We start from the raw sequence: 21093 nt of genomic DNA on the forward strand, positions 1-21093 counted from the left end.
ATAGTCAGAGACCAAAAGTACCTCCCAAGATGTACTACGGGGCCTCTCGGAAGTCCCAATGCAATGATTCCATGGGAATTGCCCGGGAACTTTGAACTCCAATGCGTAACTCCATGAAGAAATCTCCAAGTCTGAGTTAGTGTCGGAGGCTTCAGACAGTTCCGACTTACTTGCGTGAATAGTTACCCAAGAAATGGTAGACTGAAAAATCCTAGGCTAACTCCTGGGTAACTATACAACTGACATCCCCCAACATCCCCCTCAACCTCTCAACCCTCTCTCCTAATGCCCCGAATCCACCTGACCTCCTGATACACCCCTTGACTCCCTGACTTCCCCTTCAATGCCTCGACTCCCTCCTGACTGCCTGACTCCCCTTTTGACACCCAACTCCCCTAACCTGACCTGACCCGACCACACCACCTGACTCCCCCCTGCCCCCCACCGACCTGATCTCAACACCTTATCCAGCTGCCACCCTATCCCCTCATCCACCCAACCCCACTATCTTACCCACCCCACCCAGGGAAAATATTGCTTGATTCTTAACTCTGGCTCTTTGATCTATGCTGTCAATTTCACAATATTTATTTACACAAGTTAAAGAGGTTTCAAATGCTTGCAGTTTCAGCTATTGATACTTCAAAAGGTCTGGATGATCTTTTATTAGCCTGTAGTAAAAATGAGTTTTTTTAAGAGTGGAAAGTTATCAATGAATGACTGTTCTCTTTTAAAAGCTTTTTTTAACACATTCTATTGTCGCTATAGGGTTCATTGTTTCTATACAGTGTATAGTGGCAGAATGGGCATGGAGGTGCCATAGCTTGGCATGGGAGCATGAGTAGCCATTGGGGGTGCAGGGAGAATACCTTGGCATAGGGGTAATGAGGGGCCAGAGGGATTGTTTGGAGGGCATACCTTGGCATAGGGAGCATGAGGGGCCATAGAGGTTTTTGGAGGGCATATCTTGGCATGAGGAGTATGATAAAGACCTTTTTAAATTACCTTTCAAAAGGTTTGGTCATGCTGACTATAGTTTACAACACCTCTGAGGTGCCCTGAACCACGACCCTTTAAAAAGCTGGCCTGACTCCATGTGAAGGACCAGGACAAGCCTATCCCTGCAATGGAGCCAGCCAGATTGCGAGTGCAGGGAGTGGGCTCGCCACTCAAGTCATCCTGCACCTTTAAAAGGAATTTGCAAAAATCAGAAACTCTGGGAATGGGAATCATGGAATCAGGATCCACTTGCCATTTTTAAAAGGCTCCCAAGTCTTCCTGACTTGGCAAAAATCCAGCCCCTTGAGTTCCACCATGCACTGGGGTATAAGCCAAGGGAGCAGAACAATCAACACTGAAATATTGAGTGGTGATCTTGGTCCAATACCAGAGAGTATTAAGGGATATGTCGAGGTAGCTACCTTTGGAAGGTGATACATAGGTATCTTTGTACATAGATTTACATAGAATTTACAGTACAGAGACAGGCCATGTGGCACAATTAGTCTGTGCTGCAGTTATGTTCCACACAAACCTCCTCCTATTTAATTTTCATCTAAATCAATCAGCATATTCTATTCCTTTCTCCATGATGTGCTTACCTAGCTTCCTCTTAAATGCATCTGTGCTTCTTGTCTTAAGACATAGCGGGTGGAATCGTCCCAGATTTGCACTAGGTGCAGTAGTGAGCGGGTAAAATTACGTTTTACCCACCAGCCGCGATAGCAGGTTTTCACGTGCATTACTTATGCATTCCAGGGAAACATGCTGTTTTCGTGGTGGGCAGGCTCTCATTTACCCACCACGCCATCACCTCACCGCTTCATCACACCAGGCACCACATTTAAAGTACAGCCGTGCTCAGTGCTTCCAGCCCAAGAGTACAGTAAAGGAGACATGGCCCCGAAAGGCAAAAAGACTGCAGCCCTTGAGCACCTTTTGGACAACTGTGATGTCCTCTAACCCACTCTGGCTGCAGGAGGGGCAGCTGCATTACTACTCTGATTTGGTAGGAGATGGTAGAGGTGATCAGTGCCAATGTTGCACAGAAAAAGTTGGCCATCCAATGCCGATAGAGGATGTTAGGAAATAGAGATAGTTTAAGTATGTTTTATTTTATTTGTGGGTGTTAGGAATGAGTTTTAGCTTTAAAGTTTACGTTTGATTTGTATTTCTGTATGTGTGTTAAGAGAGGACAAATGGAGTTATAGTTTCACTTTAAAAGGCTGCTTACATTTCTAATGAGCAGTTTATGACTGCTATAAGGTAAACACACAAGAGTAGAAAAACAGTGCTGTTGCCTAGCAACAAGGGGCCAGATAGGCAGGTCCCTCCCACAGACATACACACAGAAGAAAGACAGCAGTTATAATTTGGAAGCTGTTGGAGTTCAGCTGGTTTTGGAGTTGCTGCCAGGAGAGACTGGAGCAAAGGAGACAGATAGAAGCCCCAAGCTAAAGAAAACCCCAAAAAATCCAAGAGAGTGGAAGAGGTGAAAGTTCAAAGGAGACCTTGTAGTCTAAGAAAGGACAGGAACCTAGAAAAGGTCCTGTTAAATGAAGTTAAGAGTGAGAGCCAGAGAGAAAGGCTCCAAGCTTCAGATTTAAAGTGAGAACAGCTTGAAAGAAGCAAGAAGGTTCAAAGAGATGGCTGAAGGTCTGTAACTCTTTGCTATGGGCATGTGAAGTAGCAGCGTACTGTTGACATCTGAGACAGAGAGGCAGAGTGCGTGGAAAACAGCTTGAATGCATGTGGTGACCCAGGGAAGAGGAACATCAGAAGGAGAGTTCAAAACCCTGGAGATGAACCCTTACGGAAGGCATCCAAGAGAAAGCGTCGGTTTGGGAGAAGATTCCAAGGCGATGTCTTGGAAAGTGGAGATTGGAAACCCTCATGTGAAGGACGGAATTCAGTGAGAGTGGTTGGCTCACGGTGTGACAATCTTCTGGGGAGAGTTGAGGAGAGATCCATAGCATCTGTTTGAGGTGGCATCTGTCGCTTGGTTTCAGAATGTGGTGTGTCTGACCACAGGGTGCTATAGGTTTACATGGACTGTGTACTTACTGTGAACATTAAAGTATAAGATAGCTTTTGTAACTTGTGTTATCCTTACAAATCTGTATATGTCTGTAAAGGTACAGTTGTGGGTGAAGAAGTATTGTAATATAGTTCATCTTTTCTTGTTGAATAAATGTTTTATTCTTTTGTAAAAAGCTCATTAGCTGATTCCTGTGACTGTTCAGTAACTACTCTCCACGTATCTAAACAAACAAAGTTAGCATCTATCAAGCACTCTGAGATTAGACTTGTCCAGAGGAATCTCAGCTGGGGATCATAACAAAGATAAATTATCTTACCCGTGCAGCCAGGGTATGTCAACCATCTCATTGCTCTAAACTCACACACTCAAGCCCATCACACGTTCACTGGCATCTCACTCACTGCCAGCTAAAGGTACATCACCACTCACTCTTTCACACACACCCTCACATGTCTATCTGGCCTCATCTCCTCTGGAGACTGCCTCCTCAGCCCTCACCATCTTGAGGTCATGCACAGATCAACATGTGCCCCCACACACACCCTGGGATACCCTCCTTTCCCAGTACAGCCCTCACCCTGCAGCCTCTTACCTTGCCTGAGACCACTTCTCCCCCTTCCCCGAGCAAGCCCTAGCCCTGCAGCCATTGAAAAGTCACCCACAATGGCTGATCAGGTAGGTAGAGACCTACTCGTGAGCCCCCCTAAAAGTGATGTGTTGCTGTCTGTGAAGCCTGGCGCTGATGCCTGCAAGTGCTGTCCGAAGCAAAGCAGGCAAACAAGCCTTGAAGTCCTGAGCGAAGTGCAGCCTGCCAAGTGCACACTTATATATGCTGTTGTGAAACACGTTGGCATATTTTCCTGCCGATGCAGGATAGGGGATGAGTCCGACGGGCTGGCCATATATGATATGCTGATATGCATTACAATGAGGTTCCCGACATCCAATGGCAGGGAATGCAGCCTGACATTGGCGGGCAGAACGGATGATTGCAAGCTGGTTTCATGGCGCCGTGAAAGCGATTTTTGGCCTTCTAGACATATTGTCCGCTCACGCCACCGAAAATGCTTGACGTCAGCGGGCACGGAAAATCCCAGCCAGTGAGTTGCACATTCTGAGCACTTTTCTCACAATTGCAAAACGACTAGATAGAAAATCAAATCTGAAATGATATGCAGTGAAACGTTAAAAGAAAGGACATGAATTTAAGACAGACAATGGACAGACAACCACAAGAACTGACAGAGGGAACACATAATAATAAAGTCTTGTGGCATTTGTGGCCAGTTTGTTTATGATGATTGCCTGACTGAAATAAACCTCTGAGTTCACGAAAAATATTGTAAACAGTTTCAAGGAGGGATCTCCATAAATAACACAGCTCTGAAACTGAATAAGGATTCTGCATCGTAGAATTGTTAGCGCAACTCAACTACTGCCATTTTCCCTATTACTAATCAGGTTACACTATAAGGAGAGAAAGCATTGTATCCAAATATCTGTACCTTCTGGCAAAATAATATTTTTAGTAGCACATTTAGACAACAGATTTGATGAATTTGTACAAAAATGTGTTTCTGCTACCAGAAGACCACCTAGTTTACTTCAAACTTACCTCTTTGACTATTGTCCTAATGTCTCCTTATGTGGTTCAGTGTCAAATTTTGTTTGATAATGCCCCTTTGAAGTGCTTTGCGATGTTTCCTTACATTAACAGCACAATATATGCAAATTGTTATCATTGTTGGGCTTTAAGGCCAAATTCGCATTTTGTGGCCTGCACTCTCAACTGGTTGAGGTCTGAGAGCAAAGGATTGAGACCCTGAAATAGGGCATCAAAACAGAATGTTCTGGAAATACAGTGCAAATTCATCAGCGTCTGAATAAATAAAAGAAAGTTAACATAATAAATGGAGCCTTCATCAGAAGCCAGAAGGTTTGAGGTGGGTTTGTGCCAATGTGGGCTCCTGGCACATTTCAACAGACCACAGTGCTTAATGCACCAAACAGATGCGAGATTGAGCAGAATTAATATGCAAATGCAATGCTTGTTTTCTCTTGAATACGATATAAAGTTCCGCTAATCTATGGGATTTAGGCAAACATGAACTCAACTGTTCATAAACTGAAATATGTTCGCTTCCATAGGGGAAAAGACAGAGCTAATGTTCAGTCAATAAGAATTACTGGGAACACTGAAGAATCGTTTAGAGCTATGCTTTTCAGTTCTGCTGTATTTGAAAATTTGTCAACATTCCTATTCACAGCAGTTAATTAATATTCTCCAAAAAGAAGTAAGGCCTCTTTCCAACATACACAGCAAATAAACTTTCACCTTCTTATGGTTGAGGGTGGCTTTGGACTGAACATTCATACTAAACAGTTATATTTCGCAGAAAAACAAATGAATCATATGGATGCTACACAGTTATTATCCTCCTGTTGGGTAGCAGCAGTGTAGAAATTCAGTTCCAAGTGACCAGCTGTGTATTCCACCAACAATGTCTGCATTCAGCATTCCCTTGGTCATGGGCCAGAATGCAAGTGCTTTTCTAACACACCCACATCTTGTTCACAAAGAAATAGGGTGTATGGTAAAGGAGGTAATAAATCTGTATGTTGGTCACTTTGGAGCTAAACATTTTTTCCCTCTGATAGATGTTAAGGATCATAATACTAAAATTAGCTTCGGTCAATCTCAATCAAGTTATGCATCAGCAACACAAAAGAAAAGCTAATTTCAAGTCAGGCACTAATTTGACAAGCACGGTTAAAGAGGTCACAATGCAGAGACTGAGAGAAAAGGAAATAGCAGCTTGCAGTGAAGGTTGTTTACATGCAGTGGAAGCACTTTGTTAGCACAATGTGTGGGTGCACTCTCCTTGCATTCGGCTTGTGCCAGAACTGAATTGAAGACGTCACTGTAAGGATGAAAAGTGAAAAAAGGGCTCTGGTTGCTCAGCACTATTATCTGTCACTTCTGCATGCCAAGGAAGAGTTAAAGCAACATTGCCTCCTGGTATGACAATGCAGTATTGTTGATGGTTGCATTGCATTATGTCGAGTATTATTACGAGGATGTGCTTTTTGAAGATACAGTTACTAACTTTGTCTTTTTCTGGCTGGACTTAAAAAAAAACTGGGACCCTCTGTGGACAATGACAAAACTGCCCAGATTGCTGCAATACACACAAGTTTGCATTCCACCAAGTGGGATGAAAACAGACACTCATCTCTCTTGGAAGCATGAAAGATCCCATCCCCTGTCAGTTTACATCATCCTGTGTCTTTTCAAATGTTTCTGAGATGAGACTTCAAAATGCAATTATCCGTTCTGAAGCAATAACTTCAGCAGGCATGAACTAATAGAATTTTTCCTGGAATATACACCCAGCAAGGTACTTCAAGGGCCCTTATCAAGCAGAAGAGAGATGGACAAAGGACAATGCTGTGCTGAACACAGGCTATTTGAAGCTGTGTGACTTCTTTCTCTCTCTCTCCCTCTCTTGTTGTGCCCTATTTGCAAAGTAATCATTCTGAGAAGACAAATCTACGGTGAACTGAGATCTTTTCAGAAAAAAATGTGCAAATGTGCTTCATACAACTACACCCAGGAGGACATCTGTGTGTGTGTGTGTGTGCGTGTGTATGTATTTCTTTAGTTTGGGAAATACTTTCAATAAACTTGTTCTTTGTTTAACCTAAGAAAACCTGTCCAATTAATTTGTTACAACATAAAAGGATAAATAGTAGGAATCTTACAGAAATGATGAAGCACATCCTTTCTAAATACACTAAAAAGAACACTGTTAAGGTCAAACCAGGGGAGGGTAAATCGAGGAGTCATTTCACCCCTCCTCACGTAGATGTAACAATATGCATATTCCTACCATGCAATCTTCGCCTTATAGTGGAATTTAATAAGGTATCAGCAGAGCTTGTCAAGTAATCTTTTATTCCAAGATCTTTAACTTTCCCTTGTGCAATACCAGCTGTTTAATTTGCATTGACTTTAACAATATGCACAGTGTAACTTAGATGGAGGATATAGTTTCCCTCTATTTTCATATCATATTTTACTAGTATTAATATTTTTCATGACTCTTTGCTTTAAAAAATGAGACATTTATTTACAGCAATAATAGATGCATGGAAGTACTAAATATCTTGAATTGGATTGCATTATCAAAACAATTTTCACTAAGTGAATTTTTTCAGCATTTAGTGATGACTCTGTCAGTTTGTTTGACAGGAATGTTCTGGCCACGAACATGTCAAGGCTTATTTGGAGCAAAACTTAAGGGGCTGGAGCTATTTCTTTATTCAAGTAGAAAATTAAACTTGGTAAAATCTAAAGTGCATTCCTCAGATTCAAGTATTGCTTTTACCTCATTTATTAATCAGACACTCGGGCTAACAGGAAAAACTGAATTCTATTTTTCATAATGCCATTACTTTTACCATCTGTTAATCAAACATTCTAATTAACACTTTTAGTTCTTTTGTGTAAAGCCTGCAAGCAGTCATTATTAATCTGCTTATATGCACTCAACTAGGTATTATTGTGTTAAGAATTTCAGATTTTTTATTTATTCATTCACGGGGTGTGGGCTTCACTGGCTGGGCCAGCATTTATTGCCCATCCCTAGTTGCTCTTGAGAAGGTGGTGGTGAACTGCCTTCTTGAACCACTGCAGTCCATGTGGTGTAGGTATACCTACAGTGCTGTTAGGAAGGGAGTTCCAAGGATTTTAACCCAGTGACAGTGAAGGAACAACAATATAGTTCCAAGTCAGGATGGTGAGTGACTTGGAGGGGAATTTCCAGATGGCGGTGTTCCCATCTATCTGCTGCCCTCATTATTCTAGGTGGTAGTGGTCATGGGTTTGGAAGGTGCTGATTAAGTAGCCTTGGTGAATTCCTGCAGTCCATCTTGTAGATGGTACACACTGCTGCTAGTGTGTGTTGGCGGTGGAGGAAGTGAATGTTTGTGGATGGGGTGCCAATCAAGTGGGCTGCTGTGTCCTGGATGGTGTTAAACTTCTTGAGTGTTGTGGGAGCTGCACTCATTCAGGCAAGTGGGGAGTATTCCATCACACTCCTAACTTGTGCCTTGTAGATGGTGGACAGGCTTTGGGGAGTCAGGAGGTGAGTTATTCATCACACAATTCCTAGCCTCTGACCTGCTCTTCTAGCCACAGTATTTATATGGCTAATCCAGTTCAGTTTCTGGTCAGTGGTAACCCCCAGGATGTTGATAGCTGGGGATTCAGTGATGGTAATGCCTTTGAACACCAAGGAGCGACAGTTAGATTTTCTTTTGCCGGAGGTGGTCATTGCCTGGCACTTGTGTGGCGCAAATGTTACTTGCCACTTGTCAATCCAAGTCTGGATAGTCTCCAGGTCTTGTTGCATTTGGACATGAACTGCTTCAGTATCTGAGGAGTCGCAAATGGTGCTAAACATTGTGCAATCGTCAGCGAACATCCCCATTTCTGACCTTATGATGGAAAGAAGGTCATTGATGAAGCAGCTGAAGATGGTTGGGCTGAGGACACTACCCTGAGGAACTCCTGCAGTGATGTCCTGGAGCTGAGATGACTGACCTCCAACAACCACAGCCATCTTCCTTTGTGCTTTGTGGAGACTTTTCCCCTGATTCCCATTGACTCCAGTTTTGCTCCAGCTCCTCAATGCCACACTCTGTCAAGTGCAGCCTTGATGTGAAGGGCAGTCACTCTCACATCACCTCAGGCGTTCAGCTCTTTTGTCCATGTTTGTATCAAGGCTGCAATGAGGTCAGGAGCTGAGAGACCCTGGCGGAACCCAAACTGAGCGTAGGTGAGCAGGTTATTGCTAAGCAAGTGCCTCTTGATAGCACTGTTGATGACCCCTTTCATCACTTTACTGATGATGGAGAGTAGACTGATGGGGTGGTAATTGGCCAGGTTGTATTTGTCCTGCTTTTTGTGTACAGGACGCACCTGGGCAATTTTCCACATAGCCGGGTAGATGCCAGTGTTGTAGCTGTACTGGAACAGCTTGTCTAGGGGCATAGCAAGTTCTGGAGCACAAGTCTTCAGTATTATTGTTGAAATATTGTCAGGGCCCATAGCCTTTGCAGTATTCAGTGCCTTCAGCCATTTCCTGATATCATGTGGAGTGAATTGAATTGGCTGAAGACTGGCATCTGTGATGCTAGGGACCTCCGGAGGAGGCCGAGATGGATCATCCACTCAGCACTTCTGGCTGAAGATTGTAGCAAATGCTTCAGCCTTATCTTTTGCACTGATGTGCTGGGCTCCTCCATCATTAAGGATGGGGATATTTATTGAGCCTCCACCTCCAGTGAGTTTTTTTATTGTCCACCACCATTCATGACTGAATGCCACAGGACTGCAGAGCTTAGATCTGATCCATTGGTTGTGGGATCGCTTAGCTCTGTCTATGACTTGCTGCTTATACTGTTTTGCACGCATGTAGTCCTGTTTTATAGCTTCACCAGGTTGACACCTCATTTTTAGATATGCCTGGTGCTGCTCCTGGCATGCCCTCCTGCACTCTTCATTTAACCAGGATTGATCCCCTGTCTTGGTGTTAATGGCAGAGTGGGTAAAATGCCAGGCCATGAGGTTACAGATTGTGTTTGAGTACAATTCTGCTGCTGCTGATGGCCCACAGTGCCTCATGGATGCCCAGTCTTGAGTTGCTAGATCTGTTCAGAATCTATCCCATTTAGCACAGTGGTAGTGTCACATAGCATGATGGAGAGTTTCCTCAGTGTGAAGGTGGAACTTCGTTTCCACAAATACTTTGTGGTGGCCACTCCTGCTTATACTGTCATGGACAGATGCATCTGCGGCAGGCAGGTTGGTGAGGATGAGGTCAAGTATGTTTTTCCCTCTTGTTGGTTCCCTCACCACCTGCCACAAACCCAATCGAGCAGCTATGTCCTTTAGGATTCGACCAGCTCAGTCAGTAGTGGTGCTACCAAGCCACTCTTGGTGATGGACATTGAAGTCCCCCACCCAGAGTACATTCTGCGCCCTTTCCACCTTCAATGCTTCCTCCAAGTGTTGTTCAACATGGAGGAGCACTGATTCATCAACTGAGGGAGGGCGGTACGTGGTAATCAGCAGGAGGTTTCCTTATCCATGTTCAACCTGATGCCATGAGACTTCATAGGGTCTGGGGTCAATGTTGAGGACTCCCAGGGCAACTCCCTCCCGACTGTATACCACTGTACCGCCACCTCTGCTGGGCCTGCCTTGCTGGTGGGACAGCACATACCCGGGGATGATGATGGTGGTGTCTGGGACATTGTCTGTAAGGTATGGTTCCGTGAGGATGACTATGTCAGGCTATTACTTGACTAGCCTGTGAGACAGCTCTCCCAATTTTGGCACTAGCCCCCAGATGTTAGTAAGGAAGACTTCACAGTGTCGAAAGAGCTGAGTTTGCCTTTGTCGTTTCCGGTGCCTAGGTCGATGCCAGGTGGTCCGTCCGGTTTCGTTCCTTTTTTGAGACTTTGTAGTGGTTTGATACAACTGAGTGGCTTGCTAGGCCAATTCAGAGTCAACCACATTGCTGTGGGTCTGGAGTCACATTAAGGCCAGATCAGGTAAGGACAGCAGATTTCCTTCCATAAAGGACATTAGTGAACCAGATGGGTTTTCACAAAAATCAACAATGGTTTCATGGTCACTTAGACTCTTAATTCCAGGTTTTTATTGAATTCAAATTCCACTATCTGCCATGGTAGGATTCAAAGAAGGAGTACTGCAACTGCAGAAAGCACTGCATTACCCTGGGTCTCTGGATTGCTAGTCCAGCAACAATACCACTGCGCCATCGCTTCCCCTGTGTAGATGGCTTGTGTTAATTGAAAACTTAATTGCATTAATTGAAAAATTAAGCTTTCATATTGATTTAGGGTGTCTTTGGTGGCTCTGTGCTGAATTTTGAGGCCACACACCATCAGGAGGACATTGCCTGCTGTATAGATGGCTCAGTCAGTGGCATGGAAAGCTTACTCTATTTCTGTAATGTCGGTCTGATTTTGTACTCTCAGCAAGGAAAGAGAGAGCACATTGCAGCAAACTATGGGGGCACAGTTCCTTTGTTCCTCTGTTGTGTTCCAATGCTGCTACTTAGAGCTGCTCCCTACTGGGACCAACAGCACAGATACAAATTAGTTTGGTGTCCTTCTTCAGGCCTAACTCACATGCAATCGCAGAGAGGCCTAAAGGCCTCAGGCCTCACCGTTGGGGTGAACTGATGGTGTCTCTTGTGCCTTTGTAAGATACATTTATTTAAAAACAAGGGTGTAGAGCTTTAAATATGTTCTGCTTTCCCAAATTTCTGTTAGATCAAATGTGAGGTTTTTATTTCAAACAGCACAACAGTTTGTTTATTTATTGCATTTCAATTTAATAAATGCTTTACCATCTCCCACAGTGTACATTACCTGAATGTTGTGACTGTTTAAAAGTTAAATGTGATTGTGTGATCAACAATAAGTTCCAGATTTACTGGAGTCCTGGGGGAAAACAGCTCAAAATGCAAATAATACAACCTGCAATCACTTTCCAAACAAGGATGTGACTAGAATATGCATCACATGGAGAAGATTCAACTTTCCCAGTGGATCTTCGGGGAATATTAGAGATGAAACCTATAACAAAGACTGAACTGCTTCTGTTTGTGAAAGTACAGCTACAGGTATGAGGGGGGAAATGCAGAAATTTTAATTGAATGACTGAGTTCATTAGAACACGTCTTATCATGCCTGAGATTTGAGTTATGTTATTCCAACAAATAGGTAGAATTAAACCATTGTCTTTCTCCCACTGGCTGTCAAGTGTGTCAGTAAAAATTAGTCTGCATGCAGTCCACTGCACAAATCTGATCATAATTCAACACTATCTCATACAGAACCTGACCTCTTCCTCTTCTAGAATGATTTCAAATTGATTTTTAAATCAGAGTTAATTGGAATTGGGGTGATTCAGGAAAAAAAAACACCACAAATTATTGTTTGGCTCAACTGCACTGGTTCTGATTGCTTGGAGTCAAAATTGGACAACTCTCAAAAATGGGTTCTTGGTTCATGGTGCATGTTGAACCCACACCCACTGCTTCCAATGCAGGTTCCATGCAAATGCCATGCTGCCTGCTCATTTAAATAATTGTAGCATGCAGCCCTGTGCCAAACATGCTTTGGAGTGGCTGAATGACTCAGCAGGCACCCAAATTAGTCTCCAGCATGAAAGTAGTGGCCACCATCATGAGAAAGGTACAGACCCATCCACAGTGCAGTGTCTGATGTGACATCACAACTTCCATCGAAGTACAAGCACAAGTCACCCAACATTTGGGTGCTGCAGTGGAAGCTTAGACTGAGGTTATGCCAGCTCATATTGCTGCCATCATAGCTGCGGATACCAGTGTTCAAACAAGGCCTACTGGGTATCACAGTAATCCAGAAACCTGTCCTCTAAGGCACTGCGAGGATTGTTGAGGCGTCACTCTAGGACAGCATTGACAGCATGGAGTACAGGCCTGTTCACAGCATTTATGTTCCCATCACTGCCATTCCGCCAGTCCCCTGGTTCTTTACCGTTAGCTAGCCAATGCTGACTGCTGCTCTTCATGCCAAGATGATGCAGTTTGCAGCCGGATTTTCCCGGACCAGACCTGCTCAAGGGCGTCCTGCAAGGTCATCTGCAGAATCCCCCAATGAAAGCTAACTGCTTTCCGCCAGCTGTGCTGCAACCAGTTGGGTAGCACTGCATAGCAGTGCTGGGACAGGCAAAGGCACATGGAAGACAGGCACTAAGAGAATACACAAGTGTGATTATTTGACTTCTGTATGAAATATTGGATGGTTTGATGTACAATTTTATAAATGTTTATTCTGTGGTGCCTTTTATTTTTGCATTGTGCCCAAACAGACACTGTAATGGTCAGTGACAGAGGGAAGCTAAGATGTAGGATTGTCGGTGGATGAGATATTGGGGCTCAGCTCAATGAAACAACAGTCGTATGAGTCGATCACGGACGGCCTGGCTAGAAAGATGGTGATAAAGAAACAGAAAGTATTGAAAATACCCAGCAGGCCTGGGAGTATCTGCAGAGAGAAACAGAGTTAACGGGTTGAATTTTACCAGCCGCTGAGTGGCGTGAATGGAAGCGAGAGGTAGAATTGCGGGCAGCCACACCCAGATGGCTCCCTGGCACTGTCCCACTACCTAGGTAGTTTCCTAGTGGTAGGACTGTCACATAGATTCATGGCGTAGGCAGTGATTTGCGTAACTAGGGGCCCGATTAAGGGCAATTTTATGGAGCCACTAGCATTTTTCTGAGGGTGTGGGGAGGCCACCCACTTCATGGAAACAGCCTCCTTGGGGCAACCAGATGGGACATCAGAGCCAGAGACTCCATGGCCCAAAGAGGAGGCCTTGGACAGGAAATGCAGCCCTGCGGCCCCACCAATTTCGTCCAAAACATTTTGCCTTGTAATTGGCATGGCCTTCCCCCTTGGCCATCCTGGATTTTAATTTTTAATTACTGGTCCAAGGGCGCCTCCATTTTTAGGCACCCCAAGGTATCTGAGCTGTATCAACTGTGCCCAACTCTCCTGGTGACACTTCGGAGATTTCAGAGCTGCCAGCCATCTGATTGGGCTAGTGGCATTAGGAGCCCACCCATTGTCCCTAATTGGATGATGGGCACACAGGCAGCCAATTAGGAAGCTGCCTGCAGTAAGATCATTAAGCTGCTCCCGCTGCCAGCAAGCGTAGGCTGGGGACTTGCTTTTTGCCCTGACATCGGGATCTCAAAGCCTGCAGTAAATTTCAGGCCAATGGTCCAGTTCTTCATCAGAACTGGAAGAAGTTAGAAATGTAACAGGTTTTCAGTGAAAGGGGCCAAGGGTGGGAAGAAGAACAGAAGAGAAGGTCTGTGACAGAGTGGAAGGCAGGAGACAGTAACTAACAAAAAGGGTTGATGGTGCAAGGCAAAGGCAAGTGGCAAGGAGACAAGTAAAGATTGAAAAGATGAGTCGAGAGGGTGTGTGAATGGCGAATCATGAACAGTTGCTGTTTGAAAGCAAGAAACAGAAAAAGAAAAGAGGAAACGAGAGGAAAGCCAGCAAAGAAACAGGAAACAAAAAGGGACTGAAGTTACAGTCAAAAACTGTGAACTCAGTGCTGAGCCCAGAAAGCTGTAAAGTTCCCAGTTGAAAGACGAGGTTCTGTTGTTCAAGCTTGTGCAGAGCCTCAGTGGCACACTGCAGGGGACCAAGGGCAGAAAATTCAGAGTGGGAGCAAGGTGGAGAATGAAAATGACAGGCAGCTGGGAGCTTAGGATTCACACTAGTGAACAGAATGGAGGCATTCCTCAAAGTGGTCACCCAATTGTGTTTGGCGTCCGCCAATGTAGAGGAAACTACATAATGAGCAGCGAATACAGTATACTGACTTGACAGAAGTACAAGTAAACCATTATTTCACCTGGAAGGAGTGTTTGGGCCCTTGGATAGTGAAAGGGAGGAGGTAAAAGAGCAGATGTTACATCTCCTGCATTTGCATGGAAAGGTGCTGTGAGAAGGGCAGTGATTGAGGAGTGGACCAGGGTGTCACAGAGGGAACTGTCCCTTCTGAATGCTAAAAGGAGAGGGGACAGGAAGATGTGTTTGGTGAAGGCATCATGCTGGAGGTGGCGGAAATGGCAGAGGATAACCTATTGATTATGGGCAGGTGGGGTGAAAGGTGAGGGCCAGATAATGTATCATAGTTCTGGGAGGGAGGGAAAGGGGGGGAGCAGAAGTGTGGGAAATAGAATGGACACAGTCGAGGGCCCTGTCAACCATGGTGGGGGTAGTAGTGCCATTGTGGAAAGTTGTGTTGTCAGAATAGATGTGAAGGAGATGAAGAAACTGGGAATGCGTTCCTTATAGGAGGCAGGGTATGAATAAGTGTAGTCAAGGTAGCTGTGGGAGTCAGGGGCCTTATAATGAATATTGGTTGATAGCCTATCGCCAGGAATGGTGACAGAGAAGTCAAGGAAGAGAAGGGTATAGTCAGAGATTGATCATGTGAACGTCAGTGAAAGGTGGAAATTGGAGGTAAAGTTGATGAAATTTTCCAGTTCAGGGCGAAAGCAGGAAACGGCACCAATACAGTTGTCAATGTACTGCAAAAAGAGGTGAGGGAGAGGGCCCCAGTGAGACTGGAACAAAAGATGTTCCACAAAAGGGCCTCCATAACTAGGACCCGTGCGTGTACCCATAGCAACTTATTTGGAGGAAGTGAGTGGAGTTAAAGGAGAAGTTGTTCAATATGAGAAAGGGGGTGTGTTGATTTCCTCCTCCCTTCCTCAATCTCCACTTTCTCTCGTCCTCAGCTGGTGGCAAGGTCTGTTTCCTCATGATAGCGAGGTTGTACAGCATGTAGCAAAGATCTCCGAGTCTTAACACATGCTCTGCTGAGTACAGAAGAGCTCTTTCAGAGTGGTCCAGACAGCAGAAGCGTTGCTCGGCACCCCAATGGTCTATCCCATGACATCTTGTATTGTAACATGGCTTTTGGTATATGCATGCTGCCCACTTGTGCATGGGTGGCAGACCTGAGTCAGTGGCCATTTGGTCAGTAGATGGCTCTACATAAGGTTGCATTCAGTGCGGTCACACCAGAAGTATAAATGCGCACTGTGGACAACATTTTGGAACAAAAACACCACTGAAAAAACAGTAGCTACACAACTGAATTTTGTGGCCCCTACCTTTTTAAATAAAATGATTCTGCATGTATGTGTATAAACATATATATATATATATATATATATAGTTTATGTCTGTTCTTCCATCCGACACTCAAAGTTGTGTGATAATCCCGAGTAGAAATTAGCTGGTTCCCTGTGCAACTGAGAAACTGCCTTTCAACCCAACCCTGGATTACCAGAACATCACACAATGCTGGATAGAGGGAAGCATAAAATGTTGTTTAGTGCTGTAAGCCACTCCTTCTACAGAAGATGTATAATCTTGCATATGCTCATTTAACTGATTCTATGCACATGCTGAATCTTCTAATGGAAGGCTCTTAAGAATGTCTCCACTGCCTTCAGAGGTAATTAAGTGAAACTTCAGACAACCTACTCATCTCCATTATTCAATTCTCTTTGGTTGCTTCATATAGATGATATATCCTCAGTCCCATAGCAACAGAGTAACCATTGTGTTCCATGATAATATTATTAACTTAGTCTAAATTTAACCCTTTAATCTTCAACCCCATTTGTGATCAGCTATTCATCTTTTTTATAAAAGAGTTGAATTGGCTCAGCCTTGGGAGCCTATTCTAACCAACAAACGAATGAAAATGACAGGAACAGACCAGCTGCTCCATTGAGCTTGACACATTTTGGCATGGTGTAACTTTCACACACCACCACGACATCCCATCACTCCCTGGCGACCCCCACACAAACCTACAATCTCTTAGAACAGGTAAAAAAAAAACAGAAAAAAAAAACTCTGGACAACTTGAGAAAAATACTCTACTGTCCACTATTACATCTACTACCCCTTCGAATCTAGTGTCACATCAGGTTTAATAATTTTGCATTTGTGCCTCTAAGTTTATGCTTACAGCACATGTTAAATATCCTGCTATATCTATAATACTTACGTGCTTATCACAATCAGTAAAACATTAGGGTCTCTGATGCTGCATCTTGAAAATTGCTTCTATTGTATCAATTAGCTGCTTCGCCTACTTTCAGGGAAGAAGAGACCCAACCTCTGACTTCCACAGTGATGCATAGCACACACTGAATCATTATTGTTATAAGCCATTCCCTGTAAGCTAATTTCAACTTCCTTTTGAGTTTTTCATATGTCAGAATGATAATTAATGATTGTTTAGCTAGTGAAGTTATTGCAGATTCCTACAGTTTCCACAAAAGTTTTGAAATATCATTGGTTTCCATCTTCTCTTAAACAGGATCTCTGAGTTGCAGCAGCTCAGTCCAGGTAGATGTTCAAAGCTTCTGATTTAATCAATTTGTTCCTTAACCTTCTACACAGAGTATAGTAAGCAGCAAATTACTCAAATGTATGGCTTTGGAATCTACTGAAGTAATAGATTAGTAACCCCTCTTTAAATAATAATCTGCAAACTGCTCATTGACCCAATTTATTAGCTTATTATTCATTAAGCACTAAAATCTTGGCAGTGTAAATATTTATTAGAATCTTTAAATAATCCTAAAATCTTTTACTATATTTTAAATAATCATGCCTTGATTTATAAAGCACTTTACCCTATCAAAATCTCAAGGCAATTTGAAAAATTTGACATCCATCTGACCAAGAAAACAAGGCTTCAGTTTAATATTTCAAGATATGGAAACACTTTCTGCATTTCACTGGAGTATATACTGAAATCCTTGGGTGCGACTCAAACTCAGAACCTTCTGATCCATAGCTGAGAAAGTTTCCGAAGGTGACAATGTTTAGTGAATGATATTGTGCCTAAGTATCAGCACCTCTGAAAGTGCAGCAATCTATATTTGTCTCGGTGGCTGAAAGTCAAGGAATCAAGCCCCACCACAGGATCAGAGCACAGAATTTAGACTGTACAGTACTAAGGGACTGCTGCTCTGTCAGATATGCTGTCTTTCAGATGGTATTTTACGAGTGATGGGGTAGGTGTTGGATGATCCGCCCACCTCAGGCCAATTGAAGCCCTTAAGTATTTTACCAGCAGTGGGGGAGCCCGCGCCAGGTGGCAAGACTGCCAGATATACCCAGGTTGTCTGACTGAGGGCTCAGATGAGGAAGGGTGCATCCTGGTTGAGCACCTTATGCCCCATGCACAGCCTCCCAGCGGATCCTCCCCCTGCCTGACTAATGCCAGTGATCCCCCACCCCATTTACCCACTTTTCCAGCCTCCATCATTGGCTTGGTCCGGGACTGGTTGCATCTGATTGGCCAGCAGCTCTTGAAAGCAGGAAATCCTGCTTCAGGGGTGTAGAAGCCATGACCTTAAGCAAATAGCAACATGGCTTCCAGTGCCGGCAGAAGCAGGTTTGCCCGCAACTTTCCAGCTAGTGGGTAGGGCCACTGCCGTCTGCCTTAATCCTGGTCATAGTGTCTGGAGAGAGGGAGATAGTCAATGGCAACAGTGCAGAATTAGTGACAGGGGCGAAGGTGATGGTTTTGATCTTCCCAATGTTTAACTGGAGGAAATTGCAGTTCATCCAAGGTTTATGTTGAACAAGCAGGTGATGGAGAGCTGGGGCTGAGTGTTGTCAGCTACATGTGGAACATGACCTATGATGCCACCATAAGAGTAGCACGTAGATGAGAAAGAGGAGGAGGCCATGAATAGATGTTTGCACATCTCCAGAGGCAGCAATGTTGGGTCTAGAAGTGAAGCTATTGCTGAAGATGGTCTGGCTATGATTTGATAGGCAAGAGTAGAACAAAGTGAGAGCAGAATTGGGATGGACAATAAAGGAGAAGTATTGGACGAGAATGGTGAGATCAATCAAGTCAAAGACCAAAGAGTTGTTGAGGACGACAAGTAAGGATAGTGCACATGGTAACAGTCACAGAAAATGTCTTTGATTAAGGCCTATTTAGTAGTGTTGCTGGGATTCAAACATGTTGGATTGGGTGGTCAGCAGCATAGTGGGACTGGGGTCAAGGAAGCTGGAAGTGGGTCTCATGGACAAGTTGAAAGCACAAGAGGAGAAATAGCAGAGAAACTAGAAAAAGATGTGGGTTCAGGGTTAGGGTGGAGGTGGTTGGGAAAAATGGATAGAAGCTGTTAAATGCAACTCAATAATGATCTCAATCTTAGTGACAAGGATGTCCACGAGTTCCTTGCATGTTGGGACAGGGGATATGGGTGTCAATCATGAAGAAAATGACACAAGAATTATCTTTGCTCTGATGATTCTGAAGTGATGAACGGTTTTATCAAAGAAAATTGAAGGCTGGTAGTGCTTGACATGATCCAGCCAGATGTATAGATGAATCAGTTGCATGTCAAATTAGTTTATTTTATATCTAGACAGAGTGCATTATGACAGTTTGGTTCACACAGTGAAACTCCACTAAATAATGCCTAATGCAGATGGATCCAATGGTCTAAGCAATGACGATGTAGAGGAATTCTACAAGTTGAGCATTAAGCAGAATGGTCCACCAAACAGTGTAAAGCACAGGAGACCCAGATTATTTTTATAAAGAGAACACATAAGAAAGGCAGTAAACAGGTTGATATCAATTCAGATCACAACAATGTCTTCTCACTCCTTCTGGCGATGTTTTTTTTTTAAAAGACTGACAAATATACACGTTGTTGTTCACCACACTTACACAAGCCTCTTGTTGTACAGTCTCCAGGATATGTTTTGCCGGAATTAGGAAATCCAGTAAACAGCAAAGCCCATCTCCCTTGTATACTGTGTCGATGACCCTGAAGATCTGACTGAGGACAGTGGGAGCAGTGGCGTCGAACGGAGGATACAAAGCAGAGAGGATGCGTTGAATACAGGTGTCCAGCGATTGTGAATTCTGAGTAAAAGAAGAAAAATATATCAATTACTTCTTCCAAACACATACAAAATTACATTTGCTCAATTTTACAGACTAATTATGAATTCTAGACAAAAACAGAGACTGGTGTTACAGGAGAACATTCAAGAGACATATTTCGGTGAGTTTTGTACATACATACCTACATACAAACATACTAACTAATCAAATTGGCAAGGGTAGCCTCAAGGAGCAGGCTATTCTGGATTTGGTTTTGTGTAATGAGATGGGATTAATTAATGATCTCATTAAAGGATCCTCTAGGGAAGAGTGATCATAGCATGCTAAAATTTCAAGTTCAGTTTGAGAGCGAGAAACTTGAGTCCCACACTAGTATCCTGGAGTTAAACAAAGGTAACTACATAGGTATGAGGGCAGATTTGGCCCTATTGGACTAGGCAGGAAGACTACAAGGTAGGACAGTTGATGAACAGTGGCAGATATTTAAGGAGATATTCAATTCCTCCCACGTAAAATACATTCCAAAGAGGAAGAAAGATGGTAAGAGGGGCGAAAAGCATCCATGGCTAAGCAAGGAAGTTAAAGATAGCATAAAGGCAAAAACTAAGGCATACCAAATTGCAAAGGTCAATCGCAGGCTGGAAGGTTGGGAAACTTTTAAAGATCAACAAAGGGTTACTAAAAAAATAATAAAAAGAGCAAAGGTAAATTATGAAAGAAAACTAGCGCAAAATGTAAAAACTGAGCAAAAGCTTCTACAACTATATAAAACGAAAGAGAGTAGCTAAAGTGACTGTTGGTCCCTTGGAGGATGAGACTGGGGAGTTAATAGTGGGGAACACAGAAATGGCAGAGACGCTTAATCAATATTTTGCCTCGGTTTTCATGGTGGAGGACACGAGCACCACCCCAATAGTAACAGGTAGTGCAGAGGGTGTAGAGAAGGAGGAACTTAGAACAATCACCATGACTAGAGAAAAAGTACTGAGCAAACTATTGGGATTAAAGGGCAACAAGTCCCCAGGACCTGATGGCCTACATCCTGGGGTCTAAAAGGAAGTGGCAGCGGAGATAGTGGGTGCATTGGCTATAATATTCCAAAATTCCCTGGATTCTGGAAAGGTTCCAGTGGATTGGAAAAATGCTAATATAATGCCCTTATTCAAAAAGGGGGGAGGCAGAAAGTAGGAAACTATAGACCAGTTAGTTTACTGTCTGTCGTTGGGAAATTGTTGGAACCCATTATTAAGGAAGTAGTAATGGGGCATTTGGAAAGTCAAAATGCAATCCATCAGAGTCAGCATGGTTTTATGAAGAGTAAATCATGTTTGACTAATTTGGTAGAGTTCTTTGAAGATGTGACAAGCAAAATGGATAATGGGGATCCTGTAGATGTAGTATATCTGGACTTCCAGAAGGCCTTTGATAGGGTGCTGCACAAAAGATTAATACACAAGATAAGGTCACACGGAGTTAGGGGTAA

The 21093-nt window shown here is 43.6% G+C and overlaps 1 protein-coding gene across 4 annotated transcripts in view; it reads right to left on the bottom strand.

Annotated features, from left to right (window-relative positions):
- LOC144688615 (pleckstrin homology domain-containing family G member 4B-like) overlaps window positions 1–21093 on the bottom strand; it is a 202449-nt gene that overhangs the window by 104997 nt on the left and 76359 nt on the right. For all 4 annotated transcript variants that reach the window (XM_078555392.1, XM_078555395.1, XM_078555394.1 and 1 more), the window contains one exon: window positions 19431–19628. In XM_078555392.1, the coding sequence (XP_078411518.1) occupies window positions 19431–19628 (198 nt within the window). The remainder of the gene's footprint in view (window positions 1–19430; window positions 19629–21093) is intronic.

Source organism: Cetorhinus maximus, chromosome 13, assembly GCF_964194155.1.
Source record: "Cetorhinus maximus chromosome 13, sCetMax3.hap1.1, whole genome shotgun sequence".
NCBI lineage: Eukaryota > Metazoa > Chordata > Chondrichthyes > Lamniformes > Cetorhinidae > Cetorhinus > Cetorhinus maximus.